The sequence below is a fragment of the Microtus pennsylvanicus genome, chromosome 8 (genome assembly GCF_037038515.1).
Source record: "Microtus pennsylvanicus isolate mMicPen1 chromosome 8, mMicPen1.hap1, whole genome shotgun sequence".
Classification (NCBI taxonomy): Eukaryota; Metazoa; Chordata; class Mammalia; order Rodentia; family Cricetidae; genus Microtus; species Microtus pennsylvanicus.
Window position 1 is genome coordinate 99,411,914 of NC_134586.1, and position 16,898 is coordinate 99,428,811.

At 45.6% G+C, this 16,898-nt stretch overlaps 1 protein-coding gene across 1 annotated transcript; it reads right to left on the minus strand.

Moving 5' to 3' along the window:
* Positions 1-1,582: 1,582 nt before the first annotated feature.
* Rsad2 (radical S-adenosyl methionine domain containing 2) lies at positions 1,583-16,338 on the minus strand. The gene is made up of 6 exons (XM_075984120.1): positions 15,767-16,338; positions 13,166-13,327; positions 9,652-9,881; positions 7,095-7,244; positions 5,622-5,654; positions 1,583-4,059 (listed from the first exon to the last, which is right to left on the minus strand). The coding sequence occupies exons 1-6, from the start codon at positions 16,110-16,112 to the stop codon at positions 3,895-3,897; spliced, it is 1,086 nt and encodes a 361-aa protein (XP_075840235.1). The 5' UTR covers positions 16,113-16,338; the 3' UTR covers positions 1,583-3,894.
* Between the last annotated feature and the right edge of the window lie 560 nt (positions 16,339-16,898).

The following is a 16,898-nucleotide window of genomic DNA, read 5'->3' on the forward strand; positions in this document are numbered from 1 at the left end:
GGACTTCTTGTATCTGAAGAGACGTGGATTCATGGCGGATATGGGAGACGGCTGATGGACTCCTTGGCTGCTAAGGTTCACATGTGTCCATCTCACTGCACAGAAAATTCTCGTTGTGTTTGGCCTTCGGGTTGATGAAGGGTCCTGGCCGTTCCACATCCTCCCTCCTGTTTGGTAGTGTCGTTGTTAAACTTTCTGTTTCTTTTGGTTGTGTGTTAATTTCCTGCTTCCAGATACCTGCTGCTGTTAAGCACATTTTGAAATGCCTGTTTGACAGTTGGGTAATATCTTTGGTGGTGTGTCTGCTCAAAAAGGCTTGCCAGTTTTGCTTTCATGATTTATTGGCTTGTTGAACTTTTAAATTCAAGTTAACTAATTAATTACTGTTTATGCATGCATGTGTGTTTACAGAGGTGGGAGCCTACCATGTGCTTGCAGAGGTGGGAGGGCGACTTTCAGCTTTGGTTTCCTCCTGCCTTCCGCTGTGGGATCCTGGGACTGAACTAGGCTCATCAGGCTTGCAACCACGCAGTGGCCATCCCTTCCGAGCCAGCGTGCTGGTTAGCATTTTGCATCTCATGGGTCCAATGTGTGGGAAACGTCTTCCTTTGATTTATTTTTCTTTTCTGCCATCATGATAGGCCTCGTATTTGTCACGACAATAAGAAAGATTTACTAATCTAAACACAACAGTTTGTCCCAGAGAGGACCCACATGCAAGGATCCCTCTGGTATGTGGGGGTTTAAAATAAAGGGAATAGAATGTAAAAGATGAGAGGGACTCTAGTTTCTTGAAGTTTTATCTCCGCCAATCTCTGTCTGTCTTCTCTGTCTCTCTTTGTGTATGCATGTGAGTGTGCACATGTATGTTCATGTGTGCACTTGTTGTACTATAGCAGTCTAAAGGCATCTTTCCTTGGTGATCCAATGAATAGACACATCTCTCAATGGCACTTTCAAACAGGGGTTAGGGCTGGGGAAGTGCCCAGGAGAGGTGCTTGTCAATAAACACAGTTTGATGGCTACAGCTAAGTCTTCCTAAATCCCCCGTCCAGACCTGGAGCTGGGAACAGGCCATTCTGTGTGGACCACTGCTACAGAGGTCAGCATCTTTTGGGTTTGCCTCACTCTGGTAAAGTGGACTGCAGATACCTCTTACTTGTGCCGAGGGAGTGTAGTTACGACAGTGGCCAGAGTCAGGACCCTGCTGTCTCAGAGAGAGTCCAGAAGAGTGGATTCAGCTCTGAGGCCTGTACTGCTGGCCAAGTATCAAGCAGTGGTACCCTTCACACTGGTGGCTGCAGCAAGGGCTTGGGGGCAACCTTCCCCGGCCAGCAGCATGGGTACCCTTCTGAGATCCTCAGTTTGGATTGCTGGGCTCCCAGACATTTTCTTGCATGTTAGGCTGGAGCCTTTTCTCCAGCGGATGGGCTCCATGCAGCCCTGCTGCGGAGTGGGTTGTCTTGTGTCAACAATATCCATATCTTAGTTGAGTTTTAATGTGAACTCGCCTCCAGCGAGCTCAGGATGGAAAAGTGCACAGGGACTGTGACACCCCAAAGAGTGACTAGCGCAGCATCTTAGGTCATGCACAGAACATTTTATTACAACAAACATGTTACCGCATACAGTAAAATCCCACAGAAGAATACATATACACATACCCCCCCAACACTAAACCTCATCTGAACACACTCAGATGATATGTGATCACCCGCATCATTGTTCTTTGTCTTAAAAAGAGCTTATTAAACAATATCAGTTCATCAAGAGGGTAGGACACAAGCTGAATTATTATTGCTGGAAGGAACTAAGTGCTCCTGGGTTCGATGGTTTGGCTGTTTATCTATGCAACAATTAGACCTCCCAAAATCCAATTCAATTCAAACCCGAGCCCATTTTTTCCCACATTGTTTAGCCAGATAGCATCCTACATTTTCAGTATAAAAATGAACAGCCCATGATTTTGTCATTTAACACTATATAACAGAGACACTGAGGGCTTTAAAATCAGTGTGGGGTGTTCTACCCTCCAAAGTTCTTCAGCAAATCGCCTTCCCCAGCATCACCACCCTGAGTCAATCGGTCATCTGATACCACTGCCTGCAACACTTAGCAAATAACAACTAAATAACGCTCTGCTTTCCTGGTGAAGAGCGCTGTTTCACAAATGAACACCCAGATTTAAAACTGAGAAGGGAAACCAATTTCATGATATAATCAGAGCTTGATTTTTACTGTGATGATAAAATATCACAATTATTCCCTTGAAGGAGGGATATTTTTAAGTATTTAAGGGGAAGGAGCCATACAGGTTCACTCAGCTAGAAGAAAACGAACTCCAAGATGTAAGATGGGGCTTCAGCTCCAATTTGCTTCCTGTCACATGACCAAGTGGGAATCTGCCCCTGTCCTTTGGGCTTTCCCAGGTAAACTGAGTACACCGAACATAACTAAAAAAAAAATATCAAAATCTACAGGAAAAACATGACTCATTTTTCTCTTTAAAATATCTCGATAGGAGTTGGGTGATATACAAATGTAATCCCTAGAATGGGGGAAGTTAGGGCAGGGAGAGCATGGTTTCCAGGACAGCCTGGGCTACATAGTTATACCCAACTTCAAGGGAAAAAAGGCAAGCACTAAGCACACAAACAAACAAAACAGGAAATACAGAGCTCCTGACCTATTTTGGGTGAGACAAAGTGTCTTTGTTGAATTATGGTGACCTTACTGAAGTATAAACATCTTTTGTGAGAAAATACTTACAAATCCAGTTCCTTATCAAATTCTTAGTATTTATCCAAACACACACACACACGCACGCACGCACGCACGCACGCACGCACACACACACACACACACACACACACACACACACACACTGAAGAAACAGAACCAAAATTCACCAAGTTCCAAAAGTAAACTCTGAAGCAAAATTTCTGAGATGACGAATGAAGTTTGACATCTCAGCGCCCTCTAGCGGCAGAAGAAGAATTTCAGGGACGTTAAATTTCATTGGCAACAGAAAACTTTCAACTATTTTTGCTCTTTGATAGGAAATTGTTATTTTGCAAACGGTGAGATGCAGTTCTGGTCTGACAAGTCACGCGATGCTTCCACAGGAAGAGTATTTGACCCAGTCTCATCGTCTTTTCTGTTTTTTTGGTGCGGAGAAGCATCTGGTGCATCTCACGTTGACCTAGACTGGGTCTCATTCAGGCTTCCTTGGGAAAATTTTCCATGGAGCCACAGGTGCTTTTACACCAAGCCGACCACACTCCATACTTCCGATAGAGTCCTTCCTGGCCTTGCTTCCATGACTTTTACCGAATGCGCCAATACAGCCCTTGCTGCTTTTCCAGACTTAGAGGATGACCTTCTACTCTTCCTGTACTTCTGAGTAAAAAGTCCAACATTCCAAAGCAGAAAAGCCTTTAAATAGTCACCGGAGGACATATTTTGTGATGTTTCCTGGTGAACAAAACTGGCATATTTAGCAGAAAATAACTCACCTTCTCAAGTGAGGAGGAGGAGAAAGGAAACAAGGGATTCACAGTAAAATTCCACAAAAATTCAAACACAAGTTAAATACGTTGGTTTTCGGGACCAGTGCACCTCGCTCTTCTGGGAACTGAACTCTATCCCTGCACACAGGCAGATTATCTGTTTTATAAGCTATCATTGCGTGGTTTTACCCCTTTCTTCTTAGTTCAGTCAAACTAAAACAAACATACAGTCCACATTCTCAGTAACGATAATCCACAGACAGCCAGAGGATGTACAACCGAGAGTCATGTTTTCATCTCTGGATAGAGAGCAAGAACCTCGGGTGGTGGACAGCTTCATGTGGAGATCCGCGTAGCTGGTCAGAGTATCCTTCTTGTCTCAGGTTCACCAGTCCAGCTTCAGGTCAGCCTTGCTCCATACATACTTGCCTCCCCGCTTCAGGAACATCTTCTCATCAAATCCACTGAATTTTATCGCTTCTTCCACCCCGACATCTAGGATGGACTTGGAAGGGTCCTTCCGGCCACCAGTACAGTTCAGGAAGCGCATCTGGGAAATACAAGGTAGAAATAAGTATGTTGCCATATGGTTTATCCTGTGAGACTCAACTAAAACTATCCTTTCAAAAGTCCACATCCCAATCGTGTCACATGGGCACTGAGATCTAAGACAGACTCTAAAATCCTCAGACTCCACTCCCAACAGACAGCTCACACTCGTGGAGAGGGTGGCAACCGGGAGTAATGAACAGTATGGCTTAACCACCCGGGACTTGGCCCTCTCTGGAGACTAACTGGATTTTTTAGATATCATTCCCTAGGGTAAAGGAGAGCATAGAGTACAGCAGGGTGGGCGCTGTGCTCTGAGGAAGCTGAGCTGAATGTCCTCAGGGAGACGGCAGCTGTGCTTGTGTGGTGTGAGTCCTGACAGAGGCTTCTCCTGAGGGGATAAGACAGAGGCTACTGAGGTGGGAAAGAGCCAGGTCCAGGACAGAAGGTCCCCAACACATCCTATCCATTTGTCTTTCTCTGTCTCCTTCCTTTCTACCCTTGAAGGCAGGAATGAGGGCTTCAAGCTGCTGTGTGTCTACACTGAACATCCTGGAGAGCGTCGGATGGTGCACACGGAATCACTAAATTAGTTGTTCAGTTGACAAAAGCAAACACTGGGTTGTCAGTGTTTGTTACAACTCTGTGGGGATCTGTCAGACAGCTTATTGGGGAATATTGCTAAAAATCTCCAGTCAATCATGACAATTTATTCTCCAAAACAACTTCATTTCTTCCTTTTTTTAACCTTAGATCTGTAAACTGGACATTTCTATGGTTACTTTCTTTCTTAGGTTGTATAAAATTCAAGTTGGCAATAAATAAACAAAATTGATGCACTCTCTCATTGATTAACTTGAAAAATGACAAAACACAGAAGCTGTAACAAATATTTCTCAAAATGCCAAGGTCAATACTGAGCCCTTATTTCTTTTTGTTGCTCATTTCAAATACATGGCCTGGCATGGAGTTTTCTGTCCTCTGCTGGGAATATCAGCAGAGGCCATAAATCCAAAGATCTAAATAACAACAACAAAGAAAAGGAAAACAAGCGTGGTTTCTTTCCTATTTTAATAAGGGCGGGTTTTCCTTTGGAAGCAATGGCCTCAGAGATTGTGTTGGTGGTGTCTGAAGGGGACAATAAGATTTCCTCCCATTGTCCAAGTTCATCTGTGACAGAGGTGCTGGCAGCCCTTCTGTTACTCAAGACAGCGTGGAGTGCAGGGGACAGGGTGGTGCCACAATGCAACCCTCGAGCCCGTGTTAGACCAAACACTGGAGGGATCTACTAAGTGTGATGTCCTTATGACATCTGCAGATTTATGGCTACCTGGGATGTCATCTCATGGTGGCTCACTCCAATCCAGGTCGAGGATAATGTCCTGGGTTGATTTGAGAGAGAGCTTTGCATGTGAACCCAGGGCTGTACCATGCTGACAATAAAACCACCAGAGCGGCACTGGACATAATAGATGTATCCTGAATTTGTTCATTTGGGCACACCTCTGGCATGTCTGAGCTGCCTGCTTTCCTGTGAATTTACAGCTCGTGGGGGATACTCACATATTCATCCAGAATAAGGTAGGAGTCTTTCATCTGCAGAGGAAAACAGAATCAAACTTTAGTTTCATCCAACATAGATTGTTTACCTTTTATGCCCTATTGGCTGTTTTGCCTTTGGTGTGTGTGTGCGCGTGTGCATGCACACACTCACGGCAGCGGCCCTTAGCAGGGGAGGGTCCGCAGGGGCCCGTCCATCCAGTCATTCTGGATTTTTCTGACTCAGACCAAAAGAATTTTACCCCGAAGGCTGCTTTAAGCAGCCCAGCTTTCCCACCCTCCAGCCGGTTCCAGGATTGCTGTCTTCATCTCTCAGACCCCATCACAGTGACTACCATTCAAGGAATTTCCACAGTTTTTAATGTCCAAGTGAGGCTCTTGGCGGAGGACATTGTTTCTGAAGCTCCTAATGTCGCTGTGACCTGACGTGGGACAGTTTTGTGTTCTCGGGTGTACTGGACACTGCTGTTACTCTCTGTAGGGAGATTCCGACACTCTTACCTCCCTCTAATAAGAGCTAGGCAGTAAATTTTATTTCTCTCGTTTCTTCCCACTTCCCTCCTTCCTTCCTCACTTTCCTTCCTTTCCTCTTCCCTTCTTCCTTCTCTCCTCCTCCTCCATGCCCCACCTGCCTTTTTGACAAGGCATCAGGTAGCCTAGGCTGACCTCAAACTCACTACATGGCCAAGGGCGTCCCTGAGTTTTGGGTTCTCCTGCTGCCACCTCTTGAATGCTAGATTATAAACTTGCAGTGAGTGTTTTAAGCTATGCTGGGGAATCAAACCCAGAGCTTGCAGCATGCTAGGTAGGCATTCTCCCAAGTCAGACACGTTTTTAGACCAGTTAATATTCCGTGCACACAGAACACAGTCTGTGTCCTTGTTAATCAGCTCTGCACCACACTGTAGAAGCCACCTCCACCATCACCATCAAAACAAAAAACAAATTTTGGTGCAAATAAATTTATAAAAGAATGGAGTGCAACTCTACTGCCTGGTAATTTTAGATATAGACTCTCAAAATTGGAAAACATTTCTTCTACATTTTATCCAGCTTTTAAAATAATCACTAGAGAGGGTGTAAGGGACAGTCGTAATGATGCTAACACCAACATGGAGGCACTCACATATTCCTTCAGTGTGTGAGCCCTACCCACATGCTTCCCAAACATGTAGCTATTTTGTGTGTGTATTTTATAATAGAGTTATAAATATATGTATTCATTTAATTAATCTGTGAGGTGGCCTAGTCAAACCTATTCTTAGCCAAAAAAAAAAAAAAATCAGTATCGTTGAAGAACCCCAGTCCCAGATGACAGGTAACCATAGTAGACCTCCATCTCCTTGACTCTAGGATTGATTGCACTCCTCCCCTTTCTCCTTCCAGAACATCTAGAATAACAAGATGGCAAATTGCAAAGCTCTCAGCAGTGTAGTTATGTGGTAGTAAACATGGCAGCTTTTGCTGCATACAAACCTTCTGGTTAGATTCCGGCACCAAACAGGACACCTCTTGGTGACGCTCTAAGAATGCTTCAAATTCTTCATTGCTTATAAGAAATCGTTCTGCTTCCCTCAGGGCAGCTTCTCCAGAGTTCTCACCCTCAATTAGGAGGCACTGGAAGACCTGGGAGAAGATAAAGCATCTGTTAGACCAGGAGCCTCACACTACCATTCTCTCCAAGCCTGCAGGGAGCAGACCCTACCCAGTTCAGTACTAACAAGCTCAGAATACAATTGATAGTCACTGCTAAGTCTGTGAGCACTTAGCCTATGAGGATCCGAGCCACGAGGGATGGAGCTAACGAAGTTCAGACGCTTTCCCTTGGAGCATTGCTAATTTCGGTCAAGAGCCCACAGATAGCAGAGGTTTTGAAGAAGAAGCAGGAACTGACCCTTAACACTGAGAGCCAGTGTCTTAAAATGACGAATCAGGAAATCAGAGTAGAAGAGAGAAGAATGTAAGGAAAGGCCACGAGAAAAGAGGAATCAGGGCGAGGAAGGAAGATGTACAGATGAGTCTTAAGAATAAGAGAGTGAGCTCTTCCTGTAAGCGGCCAGAGGTGACCCGTGAAGATGGTTCGCTACTCTCTTGACCCAGAAAACCCCACAAAATCATGCAAATCGAGAGGATCAAACCTTCGGGTTCACTTTAAGAACACCCGTGAAACGGCCCAGGCCATCAAGGGTATGCATATCCGAAAAGCCACCAAGTATCTGAAAGATGTCACTTTGAAGAAGCAGTGTGTGCCATTCCGTCGGTACAATGGTGGAGTCGGTAGGTGCGCCCAGGCCAAACAGTGGGGCTGGACACAGGGTCGGTGGCCAAAAAAGAGTGCAGAATTTTTGCTGCACATGCTGAAAAATGCAGAGAGCAATGCTGAACTGAAGGGTTTAGATGTGGACTCTCTGGTCATTGAGCACATCCAGGTGAACAAAGCACCTAAGATGCGCCGACGAACTTACAGAGCTCATGGCCGGATTAACCCATACATGAGCTCCCCTTGCCACATCGAGATGATCCTCACTGAAAAGGAACAGATTGTTCCAAAGCCAGAAGAGGAGGTTGCACAGAAGAAAAAGATATCCCAGAAGAAACTGAAGAAACAAAAACTTATGGCACGTGAATAAATTCAACATGAAATAAATGCAGATAAAAGTAAAAAAAAAAAAAACAAAAAAACAAAACAAAACAAAACAAAACAAAAAAAAAAAAAAGAATAAGAGAGTGAAAGGAGAATAGTGAGGGGCAGTAAGGGTCAATGTAGCACTGAGGTAAAAGAGAGAGAAGATGAGCAGCCTGGCAGGTGACTGGAGGGACAGGTCTTTGGTCGGTGCACCCCTCTTTCCGAGGTCTCTGCCTCTCTTTGTCCTGACTCCACCATTCAGCTTTCTTTAGCTGTTTTCCATTTATTCTGTGACTGAGGGTGTCATTGACGTTAAATTTCAACACATTTATTGTTTAAAAAAAATCTTTAAAGTATATAGCATTTTTAGCTTATTTCTAATCTATTTCCAAATATTACAGTACAGTCAATGGGAAAAAAATTATTATCCTTATTCCCCTACTGTCTTGGCTCAGTTGGCATCTAAAGAAGATCCAAGGTTGCCCCGGAATGACAGCTTTTCTTGGGTGAGCACGACTCTGGCCTAGCTTAGGCCTTCTCGCCTGGGCCAGCCCCATATGTGGAAATTCTTTCCTGCTTTCGAAACACAGTCAAATGTAACTTCTTCCACGATGTTTTGCCATTCAGCTTTGTGTGCCCCACCTTCCCAAGTCCTCCATACTTAAGTGTCAGGGAACTTGCACCCTCCGCGTTCTAGTCCTTCCCAAAACTCAATTCCCAAATCCCATCCTTCAATTTGTCTACTCTGTCTCCAGGCACGGATCCAAAGGAATTACAACGAGGATAACCACATGGCTTGTTAATAATACAAGCACACCCCAGCTCTCCCAACCAGGCCCGCCCTTATTGGACAACAGTGGATGCATGAAGGGGTCCAAGAAGCTGCTTTCTAAGCAGTCCCCTTGGTGGGCTCTGAGTAGTCAGGGTTAGAAAATGTGAATTTCCCGTTTATGGTGGGTCCTCTCTCTAATAGGCAGGCTTGTATCTCTGTGAGCCTGGGACTTCCAGTGACTGCTATCTGGGACAGTTCTAAGGAGTGCATTTTGGAATAAAGACTAACATTGCTCTATAGACTTCCCCTGTGACCAAGTAATTCAATGCAAACTCAAGAACATCGGGATTTATGAAGATCATCTAGCCCATGCACATGCAAACCTGGAGTAGGAATTTACTTGAGGCCCAGCATGGCCTTTACTCTCAGAATAATCCTGAAGAAAATCATTTAGAGATTTTGGAAACAGACACGAAACACACAACAGCGAGGATGTAAACTTAACAGAGCCCAGAGTTAAAGTCCCGGCTAGAAAGTTCCAGAGTCCCCAGGGTCCCTAACTTGAGTCTCACCTAGCAAAGCCTCCCTTGCATGTTTTGTGGATTAAAGTCAAGCAAGCGGCAGTGTGGATTTACCTTCCAGCGGACAGGGTTCAGGGCCTTGATGTGTTCGTTCATGTCTTCATCAACATTGAAGCGATTGATGACAGAGTTGATCTTGAAAGCCACCTTGTAGTCTCGGCACCATTTCCTCAGTTTTTGAAGGTTTTCCACGTGGTTCTTTTTCCCCTGACCCCGGCCAATGAGAACATTAACGTCCTCATTGAAGCTGTCACAGGAGATGGCAAGAATGTCCAGATAATCACCTGCAGAAAAAGGATGATGATGATGGTAATAATAATAATAATAATAACAATAATAATCTGCTCCCTGAGTCCTCGAATCCATTTGTATCTCTTTACAGTAAAGTGCACTATCTTCGCAGCTGTGTTTGAAAGACTTTCCTGATTCTTTGTTCTCTGTCCTGGACGCAGGAAAGTCAGAGAGATGTGAATTATGCAGGGTATGTATGTATGCGATCAATAAAATACATACATACATGCATAATGAAATCACAGAGCTACTTAATGTGATCAATTTTATACTGCATCCATGCAGGTGCCTGAATAATCATTAGCACCATTTAATAAGATTTTTCTCTTGTGTTGTCATAGAGACGCACAAATCATGAAGCCTGTTTCTATTAATTATGAAGGATTGTAGGCTGCTTTGCCCGGCATGCAGACAAACTTGTGTCTTAGCTGTCTAGTCATTTCTTCAGACTCAGGAGCTTCCTCTAGTTGTGCCTTACACATTTATTTACTATGGAACTATTTGCAGACACTCTGTGCTGCGTCGGGTGTGAGTGATAGAGAGGCTGAGACAATCCAGATAAAGGGGAGCTGGGTGCACGGAACAAACAGGCCCCACCCTGCAAGGCCATGAATTAAGAGTCCTGAAAGGGAGTCATGGGGAGAGCTATAAAATATTGACATTGAGCTTGGCATTGGGCCTCTCTTCGCCGGTCTCTGGAGCTCCAGTGTCTGCTCTGTGTTTCCTGTGACAGCCATCTTCCTTCCCTGCTCCCTGCCCTCAGCTGCCTGAGAAGAGCAGGCATCCAGGGGCCTGAGGTAATCCTTGCAGCTGACCAAGCTTGAGCTCTCTTGGTTGGTGAGAATGTCCAAATGTCTCCATTTTACCTTAAAATTCTCTTCCCATTATAGAAGGGAAGAGTTCCAAAATTTCTTTCCGATACTATTCTCTATAATAGCGAAAAGACTAATTTTAGCTCTTATTTTAGGTTTACTTCATGCTGCCTGTATCTAACAAGCACACACCGGAGCCAGAATAAATTTCCTGTTATTTAAATCAACTCAAAGTGTTCCACAACTTGACCTCAAGTGAATTCCTAAGGGAGGCCCCACCAGGATGAGGTAACTGAACACATAGTCTCTAACAAAACCAAGGGGACACAGAAGCTCAAAACCAAGCACATGAAAAGCAGTCTCTTCCAGGAGCACCTTGGCTGGCTGATTGACAAAAGCACCGAGCATCTGCTAGTCCATCCCTCTATCCTCACCCTGCACTCCATCTTTAGCTGTGTTTTTGTGAAGTCCCCCCATCTTTAGCTGTGTTTTTGTGAAGTCCCCCCATCTTTAGCTGTGTTTCTCTGATGTCCCCTCCTCCTGGTCGCAGCTCTTGGGAGGAATCATTTGACAGAGCAGGTCTGTTGGCCCAGGTCTTGTGTTTTTCCAGAATAGCTGAGGCTCTGGTGGGGTACTGTGCAGCCCCTGCCTATATGGTTGCTACAGCAGCATGCATAATAACAATGGGTGATGCGTGTAAGCTCCAGCCATGCGGCCATGTGTCAGGATTGTGTAGACACATATATGATGTGTTTACAGGTATTGTTGGAGTCCTGGGGACTCCATGTACTTAGCAATACATGCTTGAGTGACCAGCACTCTGTGACACTATCTGATCCAATATGGAAGTGAATCTCCTGTGTGAAGACAACCCCAACATTGTCGAGGTTCACTGTTAGGAAGTAAAGAAAACCCGTGCAGGCTCAGTTAGAGATGGGCTCAAAAACACATGGCCTCTCTGTACTCAGTGATACACACCTGTGGCCTGCTGCTATCTTGCTCTGTTTTTGCTCTCCCTGAAAGAGTCTTGGCAGTCTGCCAACAAACTCCCAAACTTGAAGGTGTTGTATGTCTCTGATAGCTTCCCCTCATGCCCGAGGACATAGGTCCAACTTCGAGTTATTTGCAGACATTTATAATCGGGATAGTTTTACAGAGAATATCGCTTTATACATCTGGGATAATTTGAGGGTAGGCAATTTTCCATCTAGTCTAAAAGCCAATTAACATTTGCAATTGCCATTTACCTGACTACCAGGAAAAGAGCCTTGCCATTGACTTTTGCTGTCTGTGTTTTGCTGTCTGTCTAGGCGATGATGTTGAGTCACATGACCCTTTCTGGGTGGTCTCTGACCACAGTCTCTGACACTGTCCTGAAGCATACGTCCTGTCCACACTCCTTGACACAGGGGTAGATGTTTTGAGTTTTTCATAAAGAGCAGCTACTGCCTGGGTACACCCTTCAAGACATGGTCCACTGCTCTCTATTCATGCTGCCTCTGCCATCGTCCCTTCTGTCTCACTTTGTGCCCCCAGTGTCTCCGTCCAGTGCCTCCCATCACAGACGTCTTGCATGATGCACCACGACAGCTTCCTCCTTGAGTTGCTGTCCCTATTTCCAAGAATCCTCCTTGCCTGCCCAAACATCATAGACAGCCTTCACCCACAAGCTCAGCCTCTGCCTGCAGGTGGATGCATCCTGTAAAATTGTCTGGTTAGTGTCTCCAACCAAAAGTGCTGGCTTCCCTTTGAATGACTCCAGAGCTTCACAGGGTCACAAAGCAAGGGTGGAGTAAGGGACTCGGAGGGGAGGTTTTAACTGTCTTCTAAACAGAAAGTAATCATAACGAGCCACCTCATGCCATGGGTTGCTCCCAAGACACTGCAGTTCTCAGAAAATATTAAGGGCACCAAAAAATCAGTCAGTCGGTGTGCTATGAGCTTCTAATATGACTAGACTTATAATCGCTTAGTTCTAACAGAGATTCCAAAAAAAAATGTCTCACTGGACATCCCTGGCTGAGCTAGAACTCCCTATAGAAATCAGGTTGGCCTCAAACTCACCAAGATCCATCTCTGCTTTTCAATTGCCAGCACTGAAGGTCACTGCCATGCCCTGTCTCTAACAGAGACATGTATAAAGCTGTAGAGTGTATTGATTTTCCTCAGTAATGGCTAAATGTAGACCCCAGTTATCTATGAGTGCTAAGTTAGTAGGTGTAGCAACTTTCTGCACGCTGACTTGTTCTCTTATCTGTCTCCCCGTACCTGTTTATTAGCACCCAACAGAAACAAAATAATCTAACACCATGCACAACTCAGGGGATATTATAAGAATCAAGATTAAATTAGGTTTTCTTTCCTCCCAGTTCCCCAGATGTTCTGGCCTGGAGCCCAGAAAGGGAGAAAACACAGGAGTCAACATGCGAGTTGTAGTGAGCAAGGTCTTGCCTGTGGGAACTTACCATAGTCCCTGAACCACTTCTCGCGGATGAGACTGCCATTGCTCACGATGCTCACAGAGGGCAGGGCCAGCTCCTCCTTGCAGAATCTCACGAGCTTACCCACATATTCACCCCTGTCCTGCAGAAAGGGTTCTCCTCCTGAAAAGTTGATCTTCTCCATACCTGTAAGGAGCAAAAGCTATATGTTTTACATTTTCCAAATACTCTTTTCATTATTTTGGTTTATGAGGCTGGAGAGAGAACTCGTTTGTTGCTCTCTCAGAGGACCAGAGTTCAGTTCCCAGTGCCCATGTTGGACAGTTCACAGTTCCCTCCAGAGGATTCTATGCTTCTGGGGACACAGACCAACACAGGCACTCATGCACACACACATACACACGTAATAAATCTTATTATTATTTTGAAATTTTTAGTGTGTATTTGTATGTATTCACATGAAGGATGGGATAGGGCCAGATCCCAGGGTCTTGTGTATACTAGATAGGCACTTTGGGATGATGAGATACACTCACAGCCTCATTCATTTTTGTTTTAAAGACAAATTAACATTTCCTTATGGTAAAATTAATGAGATAAAACTAACCATTATTCTCTTTTTTATCTCATCCTGTTTTCCAATATTCATACCACTCTCAATAACTGTGGGTTCTGTTCATGGTCTAAACTAGGAAGGAAATGACTGTAGTATTTCGTTCCTCTTCTTTTTCTATTTGGAAACAGATACACTCGATGACGGGAAACCAATTCCACATCGCAGCAGACTCTCTGAGAAGTCCACGGGCACCGTGAGTCCATCGGGTGATGCTCAGAACAAAAAGTCAATCCCAGATGCATCTGGGAGAAGATGTGGGGGTGACCGTGAACTCATCACAGCTGCGCTGTCCGGGGCTCAGAGTCCAGTTCTGTCAAAGAGCTAAGGTGTAGGGGAGTGGGCAGGTGACTCCTAAAGCTTTCAGTGAGGAAAGCAGAGACGGTGGCTACCTTACGAAATCCCTGCTGCCAAAAGGCTGAACCTTAATCTAGGTCCCAGTGAGGTAACAAGGCTCAGAGTCTTTCTTGTGGGTAATAAGGCAGTTCAGACTGGAGCCAAGTGAATTAGATCCCACCATGTAGGGCTGTGTATTGCATGATTTCATTATCACACACATAAAATCAGGCGAGTCTAAAGTGAGCATCACAAATCCAAATGGGAGTCCCCCTGGGGTCAGTGTGGTGGCTGGAGGCCAGCTTGCCCATGGAACGCTGGCTAATAATTCTCTATTACCCAGCTGTGGTCCAGGGAGACCTCTTTGCAGAGTCATGGGGAAGTACAGTTAGCATGTTTGGTGCCTAGACCTGTCGACTGTGCTTCGGTTAAAGAGAAGAGAAGGCAATTTCTAGGCGAGTAGGTATTCTTGAGAGAAACGGAGGGAGGGAGGGAGGGAGGGAGGGAGGGAGGGAGGGAGGGAGGGAGGGAGAGAAAGAAGGAAGGAGTGAGGAAGAGAGGGAGAGAGGGAAGGAAGGAGGGAGAGAGAGAGGGAAAGAGGGATGGAAGTAGGGAGAGATGGAGAGAGGAAGGGAGGGAGGAAAGAAGCGAGGGAGGGAGGGCAGGTTAGGAGGAGAAGATACTGCAGTTTCACTGCTAAACTCATACCCAAGAATGGGACAGCAAATCTTAGGAGAAAAATCCTATGACGTGCCTGTCAAAATCACGCTAAGGTTTACAGAGGGCTGGACAGGTGACTCAGTGTTATGACCCACTTGCTGCACAAGTCTGAGAACTTCTGTTTGGATCCCTGATACCCTAGGAAACCTGAACACCGCAGTGAGCATTTGTGACGCCATCCTTCCTACTTCAGGATGGGAGGAAAGAGAGTCTTCTGTGAGGCTCAAATGCCAACCCACACTACAAATCATCAGTCAACGGCAGAGAAACCCTGTCCCAGACAAGGCTGAAGGCTAAGAGCAGAATGATACCTGAAGTAGTTGTCCTTTGGTGGTCCCAGGCTATAGCTCTGCTGTTGCCAAGCAGGTGACCAGATTACCACATACACACGCACACACACACACACACACACCACACACACACATACACACCACACACACACACACACACCATACATACATATACATATGCGCACACACACCACAATACATATATACACACACAGAGACACTCATACCACACACACACAATGTGTATGTAAAGAATGCAAAGATTTTCTTCTTTTGAGGGAAAAGTCTCCACCAAGGAACAGGGTGAAGCTTCTGCCAGGCTGTTCACACTGGGGACTTGGGTCTTCCCTTCCCCTTTCCTGACTTAGTGTTTCTGAAAATCAGATTTCTCTGGGCAGACTCTTCCAGGGACACAACTTTCCTGAGATCCTGTTTCCAAACACCAGGAGGAACGGGGCCCTGTTCACACCTCTGCTCACAAGAGCGACTGCTCACCTCCCAGACTGGAGCAAGCTGTTGGTCCCTGGCCCATCCTTGAAAGACTGCCTGTTCCCTGCCCCACGATGCTGTGTCTAGATCTCAGGGAGCCCTTCCCACCCTCATCCTATGTGCAACCCCTGTTCTCTGGCATGAGCACCCTGGCTTCTGCCTGGGCTAGGAGCTTACCAGCCTGTTTGAGCAGAAGCAGCCCTCGCTTGGCCTCCTCCAGGGGCATCACGAAGGATGTCTTGGCTGTGTGGAAGCAGAACCCACACTTGTAATTGCACTGACGGGTGAAGTGGTAGTTGACGCTAACGGGGACTGTAGGCTGAGAATCGTTTGGTTCTTCCGGCGTCTCCTCGGGCATGGTCTGGACCTGTGGCTGTGGTTGTCCCCTTCCAGAACCTAGCCATTTCAGTGCTAGTCTAAACCAGCAGAACAGAATGGCCAGTCCACTCCAGAGGGAGTCCAGCTGCTGCTGGAACAGGCTCAGCAGCCCGGCAGCGAGAGCAGTGGGCACGAGCATCCCCATGGTGATCTGCACTCACCTGCAGCTGCCAGAGGGCTTATAAGCTGCGGGCCAGCCACACCCCCGTGCATTCTGTCACGTGGCAGAGGGAAACGCCTCCCTTGAGTAAGTCTCAGCTGAGCAGAGTTTCTGTTTTCTGAAAATGAAAGTTGAACCTGAGCCAAGACAGAAGCTTGGGACGGAGGCCAATGGGCTGCCTTTCCCTGGCTCACGGCTGCTCCTATGCTATGACCCATGTAAACAGCGTCAGTCCTGATGACCCCGATGACGCTGCAAAGATTCCAGCAGCCACCAGTTTCTAAACAAGGGTCGTCCAGACACATAGCTGCCTCCTAACAGGTTATTATTTTAACACAAAATTATGCCTTAAGCTTCTTGTAACGAATATCTATACATACTCAACAATTTTTTAATCCTCTTCTTTGGTTCTCCACCCACCCCACTCATGCCTAACAAACAAACAAATAAACAAAACCAAACCACCAAAAACCTGGAGTTTTATAACTTCGCACAAGGCAGATCATGCAGGCTGACCTTGGAAGCTCTCTCAAAGAGGAAGGAGAAGGAGTTCAAGACCGGTAGTTGTCAGGAAAAACAAAAAAACAACAAACAAATAAAGATAGCAAAGAAATTCGGCACAGTAAAGTTAATCATTTTAAAATTGGATTTCTTAGTAATTATTTTTTTTCTCTTTTATATTGTTAGAGGACACACATTGTAGATTTTCCTCAGACTCTTCCTTTCAAAGCTTTGCCATCGTGGTACAGTTCTGCAGTCCTGTGCACGGTG

What these genes read in the sequence shown, in the direction of transcription:
- Rsad2 (XM_075984120.1), bottom strand. Translation starts at nt 16,112, where the DNA reads ATGGGGATGCTCGTGCCCACTGCTCTCGCTGCCGGGCTGCTGAGCCTG. An exon ending in GCTTCTGCTCAAACAGGCTG is followed by an intron (nt 13,328 to 15,766) that starts GTAAGCTCCTAG and finishes TGCTCCTTACAG; the next exon opens with GTATGGAGAAGATCAACTTT. An exon ending in ACCTTATTCTGGATGAATAT is followed by an intron (nt 4,060 to 5,621) that starts GTGAGTATCCCC and finishes TGTATTTCCCAG; the next exon opens with ATGCGCTTCCTGAACTGTAC.